This window comes from Physeter macrocephalus, chromosome 20 (assembly GCF_002837175.3).
Source record: "Physeter macrocephalus isolate SW-GA chromosome 20, ASM283717v5, whole genome shotgun sequence".
Classification (NCBI taxonomy): Eukaryota; Metazoa; Chordata; class Mammalia; order Artiodactyla; family Physeteridae; genus Physeter; species Physeter macrocephalus.
In genome coordinates, this window is record NC_041233.1 from 69,633,221 (window position 1) to 69,649,991 (window position 16,771).

Genomic DNA, 16,771 nt, shown 5'->3' on the forward strand with positions numbered 1-16,771 from the left:
ATTTTTAACTTTTTAATATATAATTAAAATTAATTATTTTTAATTGAAGTATAGTTGATTTACAGTGTTGTGTTAGTTTCAGGGGTAGAGCAAAGAGATTCATTTATGTATACATATATATCTATTTATTTCAGATTCTTTTCCCTCATAGGTTCTTACAAAATATTGAGTATAGTTCCCTGTGCTATACAGTAGGTCCTTGTTGGTTATCTATTTTACATGTATGTTTCACTCATTTAGATGTTCTGTTATTGGGTGTTTACACAATTAGAATTGTTGGTTCTAATGATATATTGTCCTCTTTCCATCCCAGTTTCCTTCTGTTGTCTTTTCTGCCTGAAGAACTTATTTTAGTATTTCCTTTAGAGTAGGTCTGCTGGCCGTGGATCAGCTTAATTTTTTTTACATCTGAGAATCTATTCATTTTACGTTCATCACTAAAGGATATTTTTGCTAGATATAGAATCCTGAGTTATAGTTATTTTTATAGTTATGGTTATTTTTCAGCACTTCCTTCGTCCTGCATGGTTTCTTAGGATAAAATCATAGTCATTAACTGTTGTGCCCTTATAGGTAATTTGTTATTTTTCTGTAGCTGCTTCTGAGATGTTTTCTGCACTTTTAGTTTTCAGCGATTTCATTGTGGTGTGAATTTCTTTGAATTTATCCTATTTGTGGTTTGCTCAGCTTCTTGAATCTGTAGGACTATTAATTTATTAAGTACTTCTAAATTTTATTTTTGTAGAGGTTACTCTAGAGTTTACAATATGCTTATTTATCTTTTCAGATTCTATCTTTAATTAATGTTCTACCACTTCACATATAGTGTCAGAAACTCAGACTAGTATCCCTGCATTTCCCTCTTTTAATATCATATCTCATATGTTATGAAGACCATAACAAATTGTTATAATTTTTTTTGGACACTTAATTATCATTTACTGGGAGGGAAGATGAGAAATGACACCTTTAATATTTACCCACATATCAGATATTTCCTATACTCCTCATTCATCTATATAAATCCAGATTCTGTCTGGTTTCAAGTATCATTTTCATTCAGCTTGAACTTATTTTGGTCACTTTTTTATAGGGCAAGTCTGCAATAATATATTCTCTCTGGTTTTTTTTTATTTCCTTTAACTGAAAAAGGTTTTGTTTTACTTTCACTTTTGGAAAATATTTTGTGGGATATAGAATTCTACTTTGATAGTTATTTTTTGGTATAGAATTCTGGGTTAATGGGTTTTTTCCCCCTTCTCAGTAGTTTAAAAGTGTAACTTTACTGTCTTCTGACTTGGATGCTTTCTGTTGAGAAGTCAAGTGGCATTCTTATTTTTGTTCTGCTTGTTCATCTTAATCACTTCATGCTATTCCTTGGTGTGGGTTTCTTTATTTCTTTTTTTTTCTCCTGCTTGTATATCACTGACCTTCTTGTTTTTGTGGATTTATAGATTTCATTAAATTTGAGAAACTATTTTTTCAAACATCATTTCTGTCTACCTTACCGCCACACTTCTTGGACTTCTATCGTAGTAGGTTAGACTACTTGATATTGTCATACAGGTCCCTGATAGTCTGTTCATTTTTTTTCAGGGTTTTTGTTTGTTTTTTTCTATGCTTCATTTTGGATAGTTTCTATTTCCATATTTTAAATTCATTGTTCTTTTCTCCCAGAGTATCTAATCTTGTGTTAATTCTATACAATGTATTTTTCATTTCTAGGAGTTCTGTTTGAGTCTTTTTTATCTTCCATTTTTCCCTTATCATGTTCATGTTTTCTGTAACATTATTGAACATAGTTGAGTATATTTACAATAGCTTTTTAAACATTCTCTTCTTTTAATTCTGTCGTCTTTGTTATTTCTGTCTCTATTGATTGATTTTTCTTCTTGTTATGGGTCATATTTTCTTTGCCCTCTGTGCCTGTTAATTTTTTAATGCATTTTGAGCATTGTATGTTTTTACCCTGTTGGCTGCTGGACTTTGCTGTATTGCTTTAAAGAGTGTTGGACTTTGTATTAACATGGGGTTAAGCTTCCAGTGTAAGCATTTTGGGGGATTGCTTCTGAGGTCTGTTAGAGTGGATCCAGAGCAACTTTTAGTTTATGGCTTCATTGTTTTTAAGAACAAATTGAAACCTAAATGAGTCACAATGTAGAGTTACTTAAATAAGTTATGTATCATCAATACAATGGAATTTAGCTGATAAAAAATGAAAAATGGGGCCTGAAAAGATGTCCCAGATGTTAAGTGAAAAAATAGTTGTAAAATAGCATGATTTTTTGGTACAAATATTTACAGGTATGTATGTACATGCAAGTCATATACATTTGTTTTGTATATTGTAATATTCAGAATTATAGTTTGAAAATATTCTGAACATAACAATTTTTGAAAAATACCGCTAGATAGATAGTGGGCTAGAGCAGAAGGTAACATTCACTTTTGCATTATACACCTCTTTATTGCTACAATATTTTTTGGTAAGAAGTATGTTTATCTTTTTTTGTTAAAAAGAGAATGAATAAAAACATGAAAACCTTCAGTTTGGCTATATATATGTAGCTTTATATATATATATGGCTTTAATAAGTGTTTGAAGTATATTAAAGAAATTGTTCCTAAGTTATTATTAACTTCATTCTTTGGAAATTACCTCCAAAATGTAATGCCCATTAGTTACAAGAGTACTCTGAAATTTCTTCAAATATGTGTAGTTTTCTCTAAGTAAAATTGGCTTTAACAACCCTTTTTGATACTTCTTTTATGACTACTTTTATTACTGTTGAAGTATCACATTCTACACTACCTTAAAATTGTGTAAGTGTGAAGAATTTTTAAGTATCATCTTTATTTTCTGTTATTTGAGTATTTTCAGTGAGTTGTCTAGTATGCCAAAGTTGAGGTGAAAAGTTAGGGGGAAGATGGAAGTGTGGTCTGGGTGGATATTTAAAGACTAATAATAGATTTCTGTATAGTTGCTCTTTATAATCTAAATTTTTTTAAGGCCAAGGAGATGTGTATTTTCATCTTCATATTTTTAAAAACATGTGTTTCACATGATTGGGGATTGTTTTAGTGAATTTGCCATAGAAATAAGAGTCCCTTCTAGATATATCAAGCAGAATGGGAACTTAATATAGGGAGCCAATTACAAAAATACTAGAGACACCAAAATGAGGGGATCACCCAGAAATCTGGAGCTGCTACCTACCCAGGCTGGAGCTTAGGACCACATTTGTAATTGAGCTACTTACTGTAGGTGCTACTGCTGCCACTGCGCAGGTGGTACCCCTGCTGCTGTTGCTATAAAACCACCACTGCCATTACCTACTATAGTCACCTGCCTGTTCCTTCTGTTAGAGAAGAAAGCAGAATCTTTCTTCCTTTTGCCTTCTAAGCTCTCCCCAGTACTTTCATTGGTGGAACCTGACAGTAACACATCTGTCAGTGAGTCTTGGAAATTTAATTTTTAGGTTTTTATCAGTAATACAAAGGACTCTTAGAAGGGACAGTGGGACTCATAACCAAGAGATAAAAGACCAGCAGAGTGCTAAAAATTGTTAAGGGCAAGAGTCATATCTTAATTTTAGTCTTTGTAATATCAGCGACTAAACTCAGAGCCTGTGACATAATAGGCTCTCATAAACTATTTGTTAAGTCTTTTTTTTTTCAGGTTTGTTTACAAATACAGAAACGTATGTGAGAATAAAGTTTTCATTTTCTCTCTCACATACAAAAATTAGGTATTTTCAATATTTCAGAGTTTAATTAAAATTTGCAAAAAAACCAGTCTTAACTTACCTTCAATCCCTAGCATCCAATGTAATAACTAGCACATATTTATTTATTTATTTATAAAATAAATTTATTTATTTATTTGTTTATTTTGGCTGCGTTGGGTCTTTGTTGTGGTGCGTGGGCTTCTCATTGCGGTGGCTTCTCGTTGCAGAGCATGGGCTCTAGGCACGCAGGCTTCAGTAGTTGTGGCACGTGGGCTCAATAGTTGTGTCTCGCAGGCTCTAGAGTGCAGGCTCAGAAGTTGTGGCACATGGGCTTAGTTTTTCCATGGCATGTGGGATCTTCCCAGACCAGGGATTGAACCCGTGTCCCCTGCATTGGCAGGAGGATTCTTAACCACCTAGCACATATTTAATAATTTTTTTAATTAAATGATTATTAGGTATACTTTACTCATAAAATGTGGTATTAGAATGAACTTGTTGGTAGTTTGGTGTTATATTAGTTTTATTTCTAAATACTATTTGAGTTCATGATTTATCTTCTTTCTCTTACAGCATCAAACACTTGGCTTGTTCCGGAAACTAAAGGAGCTATTGTTCAAGGTGGATATGGCCATACCAGTGTGTATGATGAAATAACAAAGTCCATTTATGTTCATGGAGGCTATAAAGCATTACCAGGCAACAAATATGGATTGGTAGATGACCTTTATAAGTATGAAGTTAACACTAAGACTTGGTGAGTAGATTGGGCAGAAGTACATTGTGCATCTTGCACTGGTCATTTCACATATGCCAGAGTTTCTCTGGGGTACATACCTAAAAGTGAAATTGCTGTGTGTGAGGATATTCACATCCTTAACTTTACTACCCGTTGCCTAATTGCTTCTCAAGTCACTGTGATAATGTACACTTCCACCAGCAGGGTATAAGTGTCCTTGTTTCTTTGTAGTCTCACCAACACTTGGTAATTATGAGATATTTTCCTTTTGTCAGTGCAGTGGATGTGAATGGTATCATACTGATATTTTAATGTGAATACCCTGATTGCTATAGTGAATAAGCATATTTTTATGTGTTCATTTGCACTCGTGTTTTCTATTTGAATTGCTTATTGATTTTTCTAGGTATACAAATTTTAAAATAGAATTTTTGTTGTACTCATTTTCTTTTGTAGGGCCTGGGAAGTGACCCCCTTTCTGTTTTTAAACACTAAACGTTCTTGTAAACTTATATGAAATTACTTTATGTGTTTAAGTGAAATACAGTTTTCCACCAAATTGTGATTTGTTCTATCCTCTTCACTGTCACTTTCAAACATATATTCTAATTTACACTTTATTTGAAAAAAGGAAGATGAAATTAAAACACTGAAGACTTTTCCTTTGGATAATTTTCCTAATTTTCATTTTTTTAGTTTAATAAAATGCAGTATTATATTTTAGTAGATAGGCTACCTTGTTGAGCTATTAGTAAATGTGTGTTTAGAGAAATTCTTTTTCAATGGGGAAATGGATTATTCTGGACTACTGTTTCCACTGAGAAAAATTAGAAATTACATCTTTTTAAGGCATCATAGGACTATAAAGACAGTCCTAGTTGTTGGTCAAGATTAAGGAGAGATAGAATGAAAAGGGAGGTATTATTGGCATTTTGCACAGCTTTTGTCCTTGAGACAATTATAAATCCTGAAAACTGCCTGAGAAACTGAGCAGAGCTTTCGTCAATCAATATGGAGGACCAAAATGGATTTCTAGGTGTGCCAAGGAATAGGGGTCTTGTTACACACTTCACAATGTAGTCTGGTTCCTGAAGTTCTAAACCTATGAGTGAGTATAAACTTATATTTGAATCATCATGGTCTTTCATTGGTTTTGGTGCTCTACCCATAGTCTAACTCGTGGCAGAGCAAAAGCAAAAGTAAATCCTCTCTTGAGGAAGACAATAGCATACAGAGCCTCAAATTATTTCACATACAATATCTGTTACAAAACAAAAAATAATAAAGCTTAGGAAAAGAAAAGCCATGAAAAAAACCCAGCCATTTGAAATATACCTATAGGATAATGGCATTTTCAGACAGAAATTTTAAAATAATTAGGACTTTATGATCAAGGAATTAAAATATAAGGTAGGATATTAACAGACAACTGGAAACTTTTACTAAAGAATCAAATGGAAATTATAGAAATGGAAAGTAGATTAAATGAATTAAGAATTCTTTGGATATGTTTACAGCAGGTTAGACACAGCTGAGGGGGGATTAACGAAATGGAAGATGGGTCAGAAGGAAATATCCATGTTGAAATAAAGAAAGACAAAGAATGAAAATCAAAACAGGGAAAGAAATATAAGGGACTTGTGGAAATGTTCTACCATGCATGTAATTGAGGTCCAGAAGAAGAAGATTGAGAAGATAATGTGGAGCACTGTTTGAAGTCTTAAATGACTGAGAATTTTCAAAAGTGACAAAGGATAGCTAGCTACAAATTGAAGAAATTCCTTGAGTACCAAGGGGGTGAGTACAAAGAAACTTACACTTAGAAATATCACTGTAAAACTGATGAAAACCCAAATAGAATGAGAAAAGCAGCCAGAGGGGAAAAAGGCATATTCTCTTTAAAGAAGCAACACTAAGACTGACAACTAGTTTTTTAACTGAAAAAATGGAATCTAGAAGACATGGTGTCTTCAAATGGCTGAAGGAAAATATCATCAGTCCAAAGTTCTTCACCCAGTGAAAAATCCTTAAAAAATGAAAGGAAAACATGGACTTTTCAGAAAAACAAGATGAATTTGACAGCAGCAGACCTGCAATACAGAAAACACTAAATAAATAAAGAAAATGCTAAATAGATCTTCAAAATATTGAAGTAGAAGAAAAATGATCCTAGATACTAGAAGGAATAGAGAAATGGAAAGGGTATATCTAAGTGATTATTTATTATATAATACTATAATAGTAATAGAGGCTTAAATATATACAAAATTTAAATGGATGATAATAGCAGCACATAAATCAGGAAGAAGGGTAAATGGTGTTCAGCATTACTAAGGTCCTTGTATCATATGGCAATTGATAAAAAACTAATTTATAGTAGACATTAATAGTTAAGGATTTATATTGTAATCATTAGGTAACAACAAAAAATAAAAGTAAAACACTGTATATCCAACAGGTGAATAGAGGGAAAAATGAGAATAGTACTTAATATATTTGGAAGAAAACAAGAAAGGAATAGAAAGGGAACAAAGTAAAGTTGGGACAAATATAAAGGAAGATGGTCTATTTAACTCCAAATATGTCATAATTACACTAAATGTGAGGAAGTAAATATTCCAGTTACACTGAATGTAGGAAACAAATATTCCAGTCAAAAGCTAAAGATTTTTGGACTGGGTATAAAAATAAAACCTAGCCCTATGCTGCTTAGAAAATATACAAAAAGTATAAAAGTATTTAAAACTTTTGAATCAAAATGAAGATGATGATGATGCTACCAAGAGGGACATTTATAACTTTAAATGCATTTATTAGGAAAGATTTTAAAAAGCTTGAAAATCTGTCTAAGAAGTTAAAAAAGTTAAAAGAAAAGAACAGCAGATTAATCCCAAAGAAGGGATAAAGTAAATAAAGATAGGGAAAAGAAAGAGAATAGGAGATAGAGTACAAATTAGTGAAATAGAAAACAAACATATGATAGAGTTGATCATATAGCCACCAAAAATCAACAAAGTTGGTTGTTTGTGAAGAGTAATAGATAAATCCCCACCCAGATTTAGAAACAAAGATTACAGTTGGCCCTCTGCATCTGTGGATTCAACTAACCATGGATTGAAAATATTAAAAAATATTCCAGAAAATTTCAAAAAGCAAAGAAAACTTGAATTTGTCATGTGCCAGCAACTGTTTACATAGCATTTACATTGTATTTACAACTGTTTACATAGCATTTACATTGTATTGGGTATTATAAGTAACCTAGAAATGACTTAAAGTATACAGGAGGATGTATGTAGGTTATATGGAAATACTATGCCATTTTATATAAGGGACTTGAACATCTGCGGATTTTGGTATCCGTGAGGCGCCTGGAACCAATCTCTCACAGATACTGAGGGATGGAACCAATCTCTCTCAAATAACCCAAATCCAGAATGAAAAAGGACATTACAGACATTAAATTCTACAGACATTAAAAGATAATAAAAGCATATGATAAGCAACTGTATGACAATGAATTTAAAAAAAATCAAATGAACCATGTCAAATGTCTAGAAAAATGAAACCAGAATTGGCACATGGAAAGATAGAAAATTGGAATAACATTATAGCAAAGAAATAGTATCTATACTTGAAACGCTCTTCCCTTAAAAAACAAACACAAACAAAACAAGACAAAATAAAACCAAAAACTCTCCAGGCCCAGGTCACTTTACTGGTGAATTTGCCCAAACATTTAAGAAGTACATATTTAAGAAATAATACCAGTCCTTCACAAAATTTCAGAGAACAGAAATAATTATTTTGCAATTTATGGGGCTAGCAAAACTTTCATACAAAACTATGAAAAAGATATTACAGGTAAGAAATTATAGTGTTATATTTTTCATGAAAATAGATACAAAATATCAGGTGAATCCAGCAATTTATGAAAAGTATAATACATCATTTGGGTTCACTCTAAGAATATAAGGTTAATTAAAAATTCATAAAATCAGAGTAATTAACACATTAAAAGAATAAAGAAGTGAAGGCATATAATCTCAAATGTTGCAAAGGAAAGTTTAGATAAAATTTAACAAGTATTCATGATAAAAACTCAAATACAATAGGAATAGAAGCAAACTATTTGTGTGGTAAAAGGTACAAACCAATAGGAAAACTTTATTGCAAACATTATAGTGTAATGTTGAAAAATTTTCCTTTAAGTTTAGGAATGAAAAAGAGTGACTACTATCAGTGTTTCTATTCAACATTGTATTGGCATTTCCAGCCAGTTCAATAATGCAATTAAAGTTAAAGGGAATAACAAAATATAAAAGATATATGGGTAATAGGTTGCTAGATATAAGGTCAATATAAAGAAAACCAATCCAATATAATTCTGTATACCAGGAACAATTAGAAAATGATGATTTAAAAACACTACAATTTTAAATACAATTTAAAAGCAATACAATAAAAGCAATACAATTTATCATCAGAACATCAACAACCTGAGATGTAAATGTAATGACATGTACACAGGATCTTTCCATAGAAAACTCAAAAACCGTGTGAGAAATTGAAGACCTAAATAAATGGAAGATACATAATGATAATTAATTGAAACAATATTGTAGAGATATCTATTCTGCCCAAATTGATCTTTAGATTTAATGTAATCCCAAAACAATTGCAGAAAGTATTTTTCTTTTAGAAATTGACATGCTTATTTAAAAATTTATATGAAAATGCAAAAGGCCAATCATAGCTAAACCAAAACTTTTAGAATAACAAAGCTGGAAGACTTCTCTACTAGATTTCATGAATTCAAAGCTACAGTAATTAAGTGTTGCTGTAAAGATAGGGACATAGACCATTGTGGCAAATAGGAATTCCCCAGACAGACCTACACATTTATTGGCTCTTAGTGTAACAAAGTTGGCACTACAGAGTCGTTTTTTCTTTTTTTTTTTAAACCCCACATTTGTTTATTTATTTATTTATTTTTGGCTGTGTTGGGTCTTCGTTTCTGTGTGAGGGCTTTCTCTAGTTGTGGCAAGTGGGGGCCACTCTTCATCGCGGTGCGTGGGCCTCTCACTATCGCGGCCTCTCTTGTTGCGGAGCACAGGCTCCAGACGTGCAGGCTCAGTAGTTGTGGCTCACGGGCCTAGTTGCTCTGCGGTATGTGGGATCTTCCCAGACCAGGGCTTGAACCCATGTCCCCTGCATTAGCAGGCAGATTCTCAACCACTGTGCCACCAGGGAAGCCCGAGTCGTTTTTTCAATAAATTATTCTGGGCCAATTGGTATACAATTGAAAGAAGTGAATTTGGGGCCCTGCTTCAAATCATACACAAAAATTGGTTTCAGATCAATTGTAAATCTAAGTATGGAATGTAAAATAATAAATATTGTAGAAGATAACGGGTAAATATCTTTGCTTTTGTTGGCAAAGAAAGACTTTAAAAATAGTATTTAAATAGTACTCTTAATAAAGGAAAAATGATAGACTGAACTATGTATGTCTAAAAAATATCACTAAGAAGGTGAAAAGGCAAGCTGCAGTGTAGGAGATATCTGCAACACATAAAGTCAACAAAGGTCTCTATTCCTGAATATGTAGAGAAGTACTACAGATCAACAAGAAAATGTCAGATGACTCAAGAGAAAATGGGCAAGCGACTTGAACAAAAGGATATCCAAATGACCAAAACGCATTTTAAAAGTTGCTCAACCTTCCTAGCCACAGGGTAATTTAAATTAAGATAACATTCAGGTACCACTACACATCCACTTAAGTGGTTAAAATTTACAAGATTGATAATCCAAGTGTGTATAAGCCAGTAGAAGCATTTGAAAAACCTTTTGACAGTTTCTCCTAAATTTGAATACATTCCCACACCCACATGTAATGTATGTGTCCTATGAAATAGTTATTTTAGTTATATATTCAACAAATGCATATATGTATGCAGTACAAATAAGTATGCATATATACTATATTTCAGACACTCATTATGCAGAGAAATTGTCAAGGATAAACATCATGAATAGCATGTTCATCAGTATTTAGTAGAATATAAGTAACTAACAACATATTTATAAAATTGTCTTATATCATTTTCCAAAACCTCTGACAGCTACATTTTTAGGAAATCACAAAAACTTGATAGTTTAATAAACTAGCTTTGAATACTTTAATGTAAAACAAATTCTCATTATACCAAATTTAAGAAGCTAGAAGAAATCATTTCATGTAACCAGATTAGCATTAATATGAAAACATATTTCAAGTATATGTGATTTCAAAGATTTTTTTAAAGTACAGAATTAATATAGTACCACAGAAGCACTATCTAAAACATCCTATATTTATAGGAATTCCCATTTCTCAAAAATGATTCCTTTTGTATTGTTAGGATGTTTTATTAATTAGTACTGTATTATCCTTTGCTAAGAGACTTTTAATTTGCTGCAATGATTTTGAGTACCAGGGCCATTATGGTCTTGATTTGTTAGCCTTGTTAGATGAGGTGTCTCATAATGTTTTTTGCGCATATATGTTTGTAGAGCTTGTAGTCGGAGCCCACATCTTCATTTTTCTTCTATGTCAAGGCTTTTCTGTGATAGTAGAGACCTCAAATTTTCTTGTCCTATTGTTGAAGTCATTTTCTCTATTATTGTGTTCCTTTAAAACACAATAATAAAAGCACAATATGTTTTAACACATACGGAACATATTAAACATTATCATTTACAACTTGCAACTGTAATTATAAATTTGGTATTTTTTCCAGTTTTTTCAAGTTAAAAAAAGATTTCAACTATACTTCTAGAAATACTAAAAAAGAAAAGTGGTGAGTCTAATATTTCCTCATGATTAGATTCAGGGTTTGCATTTTGGTAGATCACTAAAATGTGTTCTTTGAATTTTTTTTTTTGGGGAAAAAAACTTTTACTGAAATAAAATTCATATAACATAAAATTCTCCATTGTAACCATTTAAAGTGTACAATTCAGTGGTTTTTAGTATATTCATAGTGTTATGAAACCATCACTAATTCCAGAATATTTCCATCACCGCAAAAAGAAATCCTATAATTTCCTATACCCTTTCCCTCCATTTCTTGGAAACCACTAACCTACTTTCTGTTTCTATAGATTTGCCTATTCTCAATATTTCATATAAATGGAATGTACAGTATTGACATTTTGCATCTGGCTTCTTTCACTTAGCATAATTTTTTAGGGTTCATCCACGCTGTAGTATATTTCTGTACTTAATTTTTTTTATGGCTGAATAATATTCCACTGTATGAATATATCTCATATTGTTAATCCATTCATCAGTTGATGGACATTTGGGTTGTTTTCACTTTGGGCTATTTTGAATGAGGCTGCTATGAACTTTCGTGCAGAGGTTAACTTTCATATCTTGGTTAAAGTAATGGTTAAAGTGTTTTCAGTTTTCTCCACTGTAAAGATACAATTTTTCCTTTTTAAATTAGTAAACACCGTGTGGAGATACTTTGAGACTATGTAAATATTTTGTTTCTCATTAAACTTTTACACACTAGTTTTAGCATCCATTGATCATTCTTGTTATTACTGTGATGGTTACCAAATGGTGATATTGTAATATTATTCCTTGTAAATATCCCAAGTTGTGTGTTCACTTATATTAGTATCAATTGATGGATTTTTATTTTAATCAATGTTCTATAATCAATTACTATTCTTTATTTTGGTGTTCAAAGTGTCCCAGATTTGGCCATCGTGAGCTTCTTTCAGTAAGGCTCCTCTATTCTTTAGACATGTCCCCAGTCACTCTAGTGCATTTCTACACTTTCTGGCACAGATGCAAAAAAAAAAAAAAAAAAAAAAATTCTGTTTACATCTTGTAGTTTCCCTGCTGGAGTAAGTCATTTCCCCCAAGGAACCTAGATTACTTTTAGTAGAGAATGGTATTTAAAAACCAAGATTAGGGGACTAGGTATGTTTATTACTTTTTTGATGTGTTTATAGACCCTATCAGAAGATGGAGCCAGAAAATTTACAAAGACACACATGTTTATACTTATTTATAGAAGTGGGTATATAGTTCTGTCTCTGTATATATGTCTGTCTGTCTAAACCCCGTCTGTCTAAATTGCATAATGATGTAATACAACATTACAGGATTTATTTTAGACCTGTCTTCCATATTTGTAAATTCCTTTTGAAAGTGAGAAACCCGGATCCCACTTTACAATTCATATATTTAAAAAATATCTGCTTACCAGGTACTAAGGGTAGGGTTTATTTATTGCAGTAAAGATATCATATCTGGAAAAACAACTGCAGTTTTTATCACCACCATTTTATTTTGTTGTCCTTTAGTTAATAGACTTTAGTTTTTAGAACAGTTTTAGGTTTAAAGAAAAGTGAGCAAAAGTTATGGAGATTTCCCCAATACTCCCACATCTTCCCCACCCCAAGTCCCTCTATTATTAACATCTTGTATTAGTGTGGTACGTTTGTTACAATTGATGAGTCAATATTGATACATTATTATTAACTAAAGTCCATAGATTACATTAGCATTTACTTTTGTGTTGTTGGTCCAATGGGTTTACACCATGTATAATGACATATTCCACTGCTACTGTATCATATAGAATAGTTTCAATTGCCCTAGAAATCATGTGTGCTCATCTCCCTCTCTCTCCCTGCCCAGCCTCTGGCAACCACTGATATTTTTACTGTCTTCATTGTTTTTGCCTTTACCAGAATGTTATATAGTTGGAATCATACAGTATATATCCTTTTTTAGATTGGCTTCTTTCACTTAGCAATTTGCATTTAAGGTTCCTCCAAGTCTTTTCATGGCTTAATAGGCCATTTCTTTTATCACTGAATAATATTCTATTGTATGGACGTGGTACAGTTGTTTATCTATTCACCTGTTGAAGAACATCTTGGTTGTTTCCAAGTTTTGACAGTTATGAATAAAGTTGCTATAAACATCCACTTGCAGTTTTTTGCATGGACATAAAATTTCAACCAATGAGTGCAATTGTTGGATTGTGTGGTAAGAGTGTTTATTTTTATGAGTATGTTTAGTTCTGTAAGAGTGGTTGTACTATTTTTCATTCCCACCAGCAATGAATGTTGCTCTACATCCTTGCTAGCATTTAGTGTCAGTGTTTTGAATTTTATCCATTCTAATAGGTAGTGGTATTTCATTGTTTTAATTTGTAATTCCCTAATGACCTATAATGAGCATTTTTCCATATGCTTATTTTGCCATCTGTGTGTCTTCTTTGGTATCTGTTCAGACCTTTTGCCAATTTTTAATTGGGTTGTTTGTTTTCTAATCGTTGAGTTTTAAGAGTTCTTTTTATATTTTGGATTCAGGTCCTTTATCAGGTATTTGCTACAAATATTTTCTCCGAGTCTGTGGCTTACTGTTTCATTCTCCGAATGGTGTCTTTCACAGAGTCAAGGTTTTTAATTTTAATGAAACCCAACTTATCATTTTTTTCTTTCATGATTTGTGCTTTTGGTGCTGTATCTAAAAAGTCATCAGTAAACTCACGGTCACCCAGATTTTCTTCTATATTATCTTCTAGGAGTTTTATAGTTTTGCATTTTACATTTAGGCCTGTGATTCATTTTGTGTTAATTTTTGTAGAAGGTGTAAGATCTGTCAAACTTCTTCTTTTTTTTTTGCATGTGGATGTCCAGTTGTTTCAGCACCATTTATTGAAATGACAGTTTTATTTATTCCTTACCATTTTGTATATCTTTTATTCCCTTTTCTTGTCTTATTGCACTAACTAGAACTTCCAGTAAAATGTTGAATAGGAAGGGTGAGAGAGTATATCTTGCCTTGCTCTTTCTTAGAAAGAAAACATCTTTCCATTTTCTTGCCATTAGTATAATTGTTTTTTAAAATAGATCTTTATTGGAGTATAATTGCTTCACAATACCGTGTTAGTTTCTGTTGCACAACAGAACGAATCAGCCATATGCATACACATGTCCCCATATCCCCTCACCGTTGAGCCTCCCTCCCATCCACCCTATCCTACCCTTCTAGGTCATCACAAAGCACTGAGCCGATCTCCCTGTGCTATGCTGCTGCTTCCACCAACCAACTATTTTACATTTGGTAGTGTATGTATGTCAATGCTACTCTCCCTTTGCCTCAGCTTTGCCCTCCCACCCCATGTCCTCAAGTCCAATTTCTATGTCTATCTCTTTTCCTGCCCTGAAACTAGGTTCAGCAGTACCAATTTTTTTCTTTTTACATTCCACATATATGTGTTAGCATATGGTATTTGTTTTTCTCTTTCTGACTTACTTCACTCTGTATGACAGACTCTAGGTCCATCCACCTCACTACAAATAACTCAATTTCGTTTCTTTGTATGCCTGAGTAATATTCCATTGTATGTATGTTCTACATCTTCTTTATCCATTCATCTGTCGATGGACATTTAGGTTGGTTCCATGTCCTGGCTATTGTAAATAGTGCTGCAGTGAACATTGTAGTACATGTCTCTTTTTTTATTATGGTTTTCTCAGGGTATATGCCCAGTAGTGGGATTGCTGGGTCATATGGTAGTTCTATTTTTAGTTTTTTAAGGAATGTTCATACTGTTCTCCATAATGGCTGTATCAATTTACATTCCCACCAACAGTGCAAGAGGGTTCCCTTTTCTCCACACCCTCTCCAGCATTTGTTGTTTGTAGATTTTTTTCATTATGGCCATTCTGACTGGTGTGAGGTGATGCCTCGTTCTAGTTTTGATTTGCATTTATCTAATAATTAGTGTTGTTGAGCATCTTTTCATGTGCCTCTTGGCCATCTGTATGTTTTCCTTGGTGAAATGTCTATTTAGGTCTTCTGCCCATTTTTTAACTGGATTGTTTTTTTTTTTTGATATTGAGCTTCATGAGCTGTTTGTATATTTTGGAGATTAATCCTTTGTCTGTTGTTTCATTTGCAAATATTTTCTCCCATTCTGAGGGTTATCTTTTTGTCTTGTTTATTGTTTCCTTTGCTGTGCAAAGGCTTTTAAGTTTAGTAGTGTTCTAGTTTCATTCTTTTACTTGTAGCTGTCCAGTTTTCCCAGCACCACTTATTGAAGAGGCTGTCTTTTCTCCATTGTATGTTCTTGCCTCCTTTGTTGTAAATTAGGTGCCCATATTTGTGTGGGTTTATCTCTGGGCATTCTATCTTGTACCCTTGATCTATATTTCTGTTTGTGTGCCAGTACCATACTGTCTTGATTATTGTAGCTTTGTGGTATAGTTTGAAGTCGGGGAGACTGATTCCTCCAAGTCCGTTTTTCTTTCTCAAGATTGCTTTGGCTATTCAGGGTCTTTTGTGTTTCCATACGAATTGTAAAATTTTTTGTTCTAATTCTGTGAAGAATGCCATTGGTAGTTTGATAGGGATTGCATTGAATCTAGATTGCTTTGGGTAGTATAGTCATTTTCACAATATTGATTCTTTTTCTTGCAGTGGTAAATGGGAGTGTTTCCTTAGTTTCTCTTTCTGATTTTTCGTTGTTGGTGTATAGGAATGCCAGAGATTTCTGTGCATTAATTTTGTATCCTGCAACCTTACCAAATTCATTGATTAGTTCTAGTAGTTTTCTGGATTTTCTATATATAGTATCGTGTCATCAGCAAACAGTGACAGTTTTACTTCTTCTTTTCCAATTTGTATTCCTTTTATTTCTTTTTCTTCTCTGATTGCTGTGGCTCGGACTCCAAAACTGTTGAATAAGAGTGGTGAGAGTGGACATCCTTGTCTTGTTCCTGATCTTTGTGGAAATGCTTTCAGTTTTTCACCATTGAGTATGATGCTTGCTGTGGGTGGGTTTGTCATATATGGCCTTTATTTTGTTGAGGTACGTTCCCTCTATGCCCATTTTCTGGAGAGTTTTTATCATAAATCAGTGTTGAATTTTGTCAAAGCTTTTTCTGCATCTATTGAGATGATCATATGGTTTTTATTCCTTAATTTATTAATGTGGTGTATTACATTGCTTGATTTGCATACATTGAAGAAACCTTGCATCCCTGGGGTAAATCCCACTTGATCCTTTTAATGTGCTGTTGGATTCTGTTTGTTAGTATTTTGTTCAGGATTTTTGCATCTGTGTTCATCAGTGATATTGGTCTATAAATTTCTTTTTTTGTGATATCTTTTTCTGGTTTTGGTATCAGGTGATGGTGGCTTTGTAGAATGAATATGGGAGTGTTTCTCCCTCTGCAATTTTTTGGAAGAGTTTGAGAAGGATCGGTGTTAGCTCTTCTCTAA

At 32.8% G+C, this 16,771-nt stretch overlaps 1 protein-coding gene across 2 annotated transcripts in view; it reads left to right on the plus strand.

Annotated features, from left to right (window-relative positions):
- Nucleotides 1-16,771, plus strand: part of ATRNL1 (attractin like 1) — a 744,759-nt gene that overhangs the window by 106,389 nt on the left and 621,599 nt on the right. For both annotated transcript variants that reach the window (XM_024121650.1, XM_024121651.1), the window contains exon 9: nt 4,302-4,485. In XM_024121650.1, the coding sequence (XP_023977418.1) occupies nt 4,302-4,485 (184 nt within the window). The remainder of the gene's footprint in view (nt 1-4,301; nt 4,486-16,771) is intronic.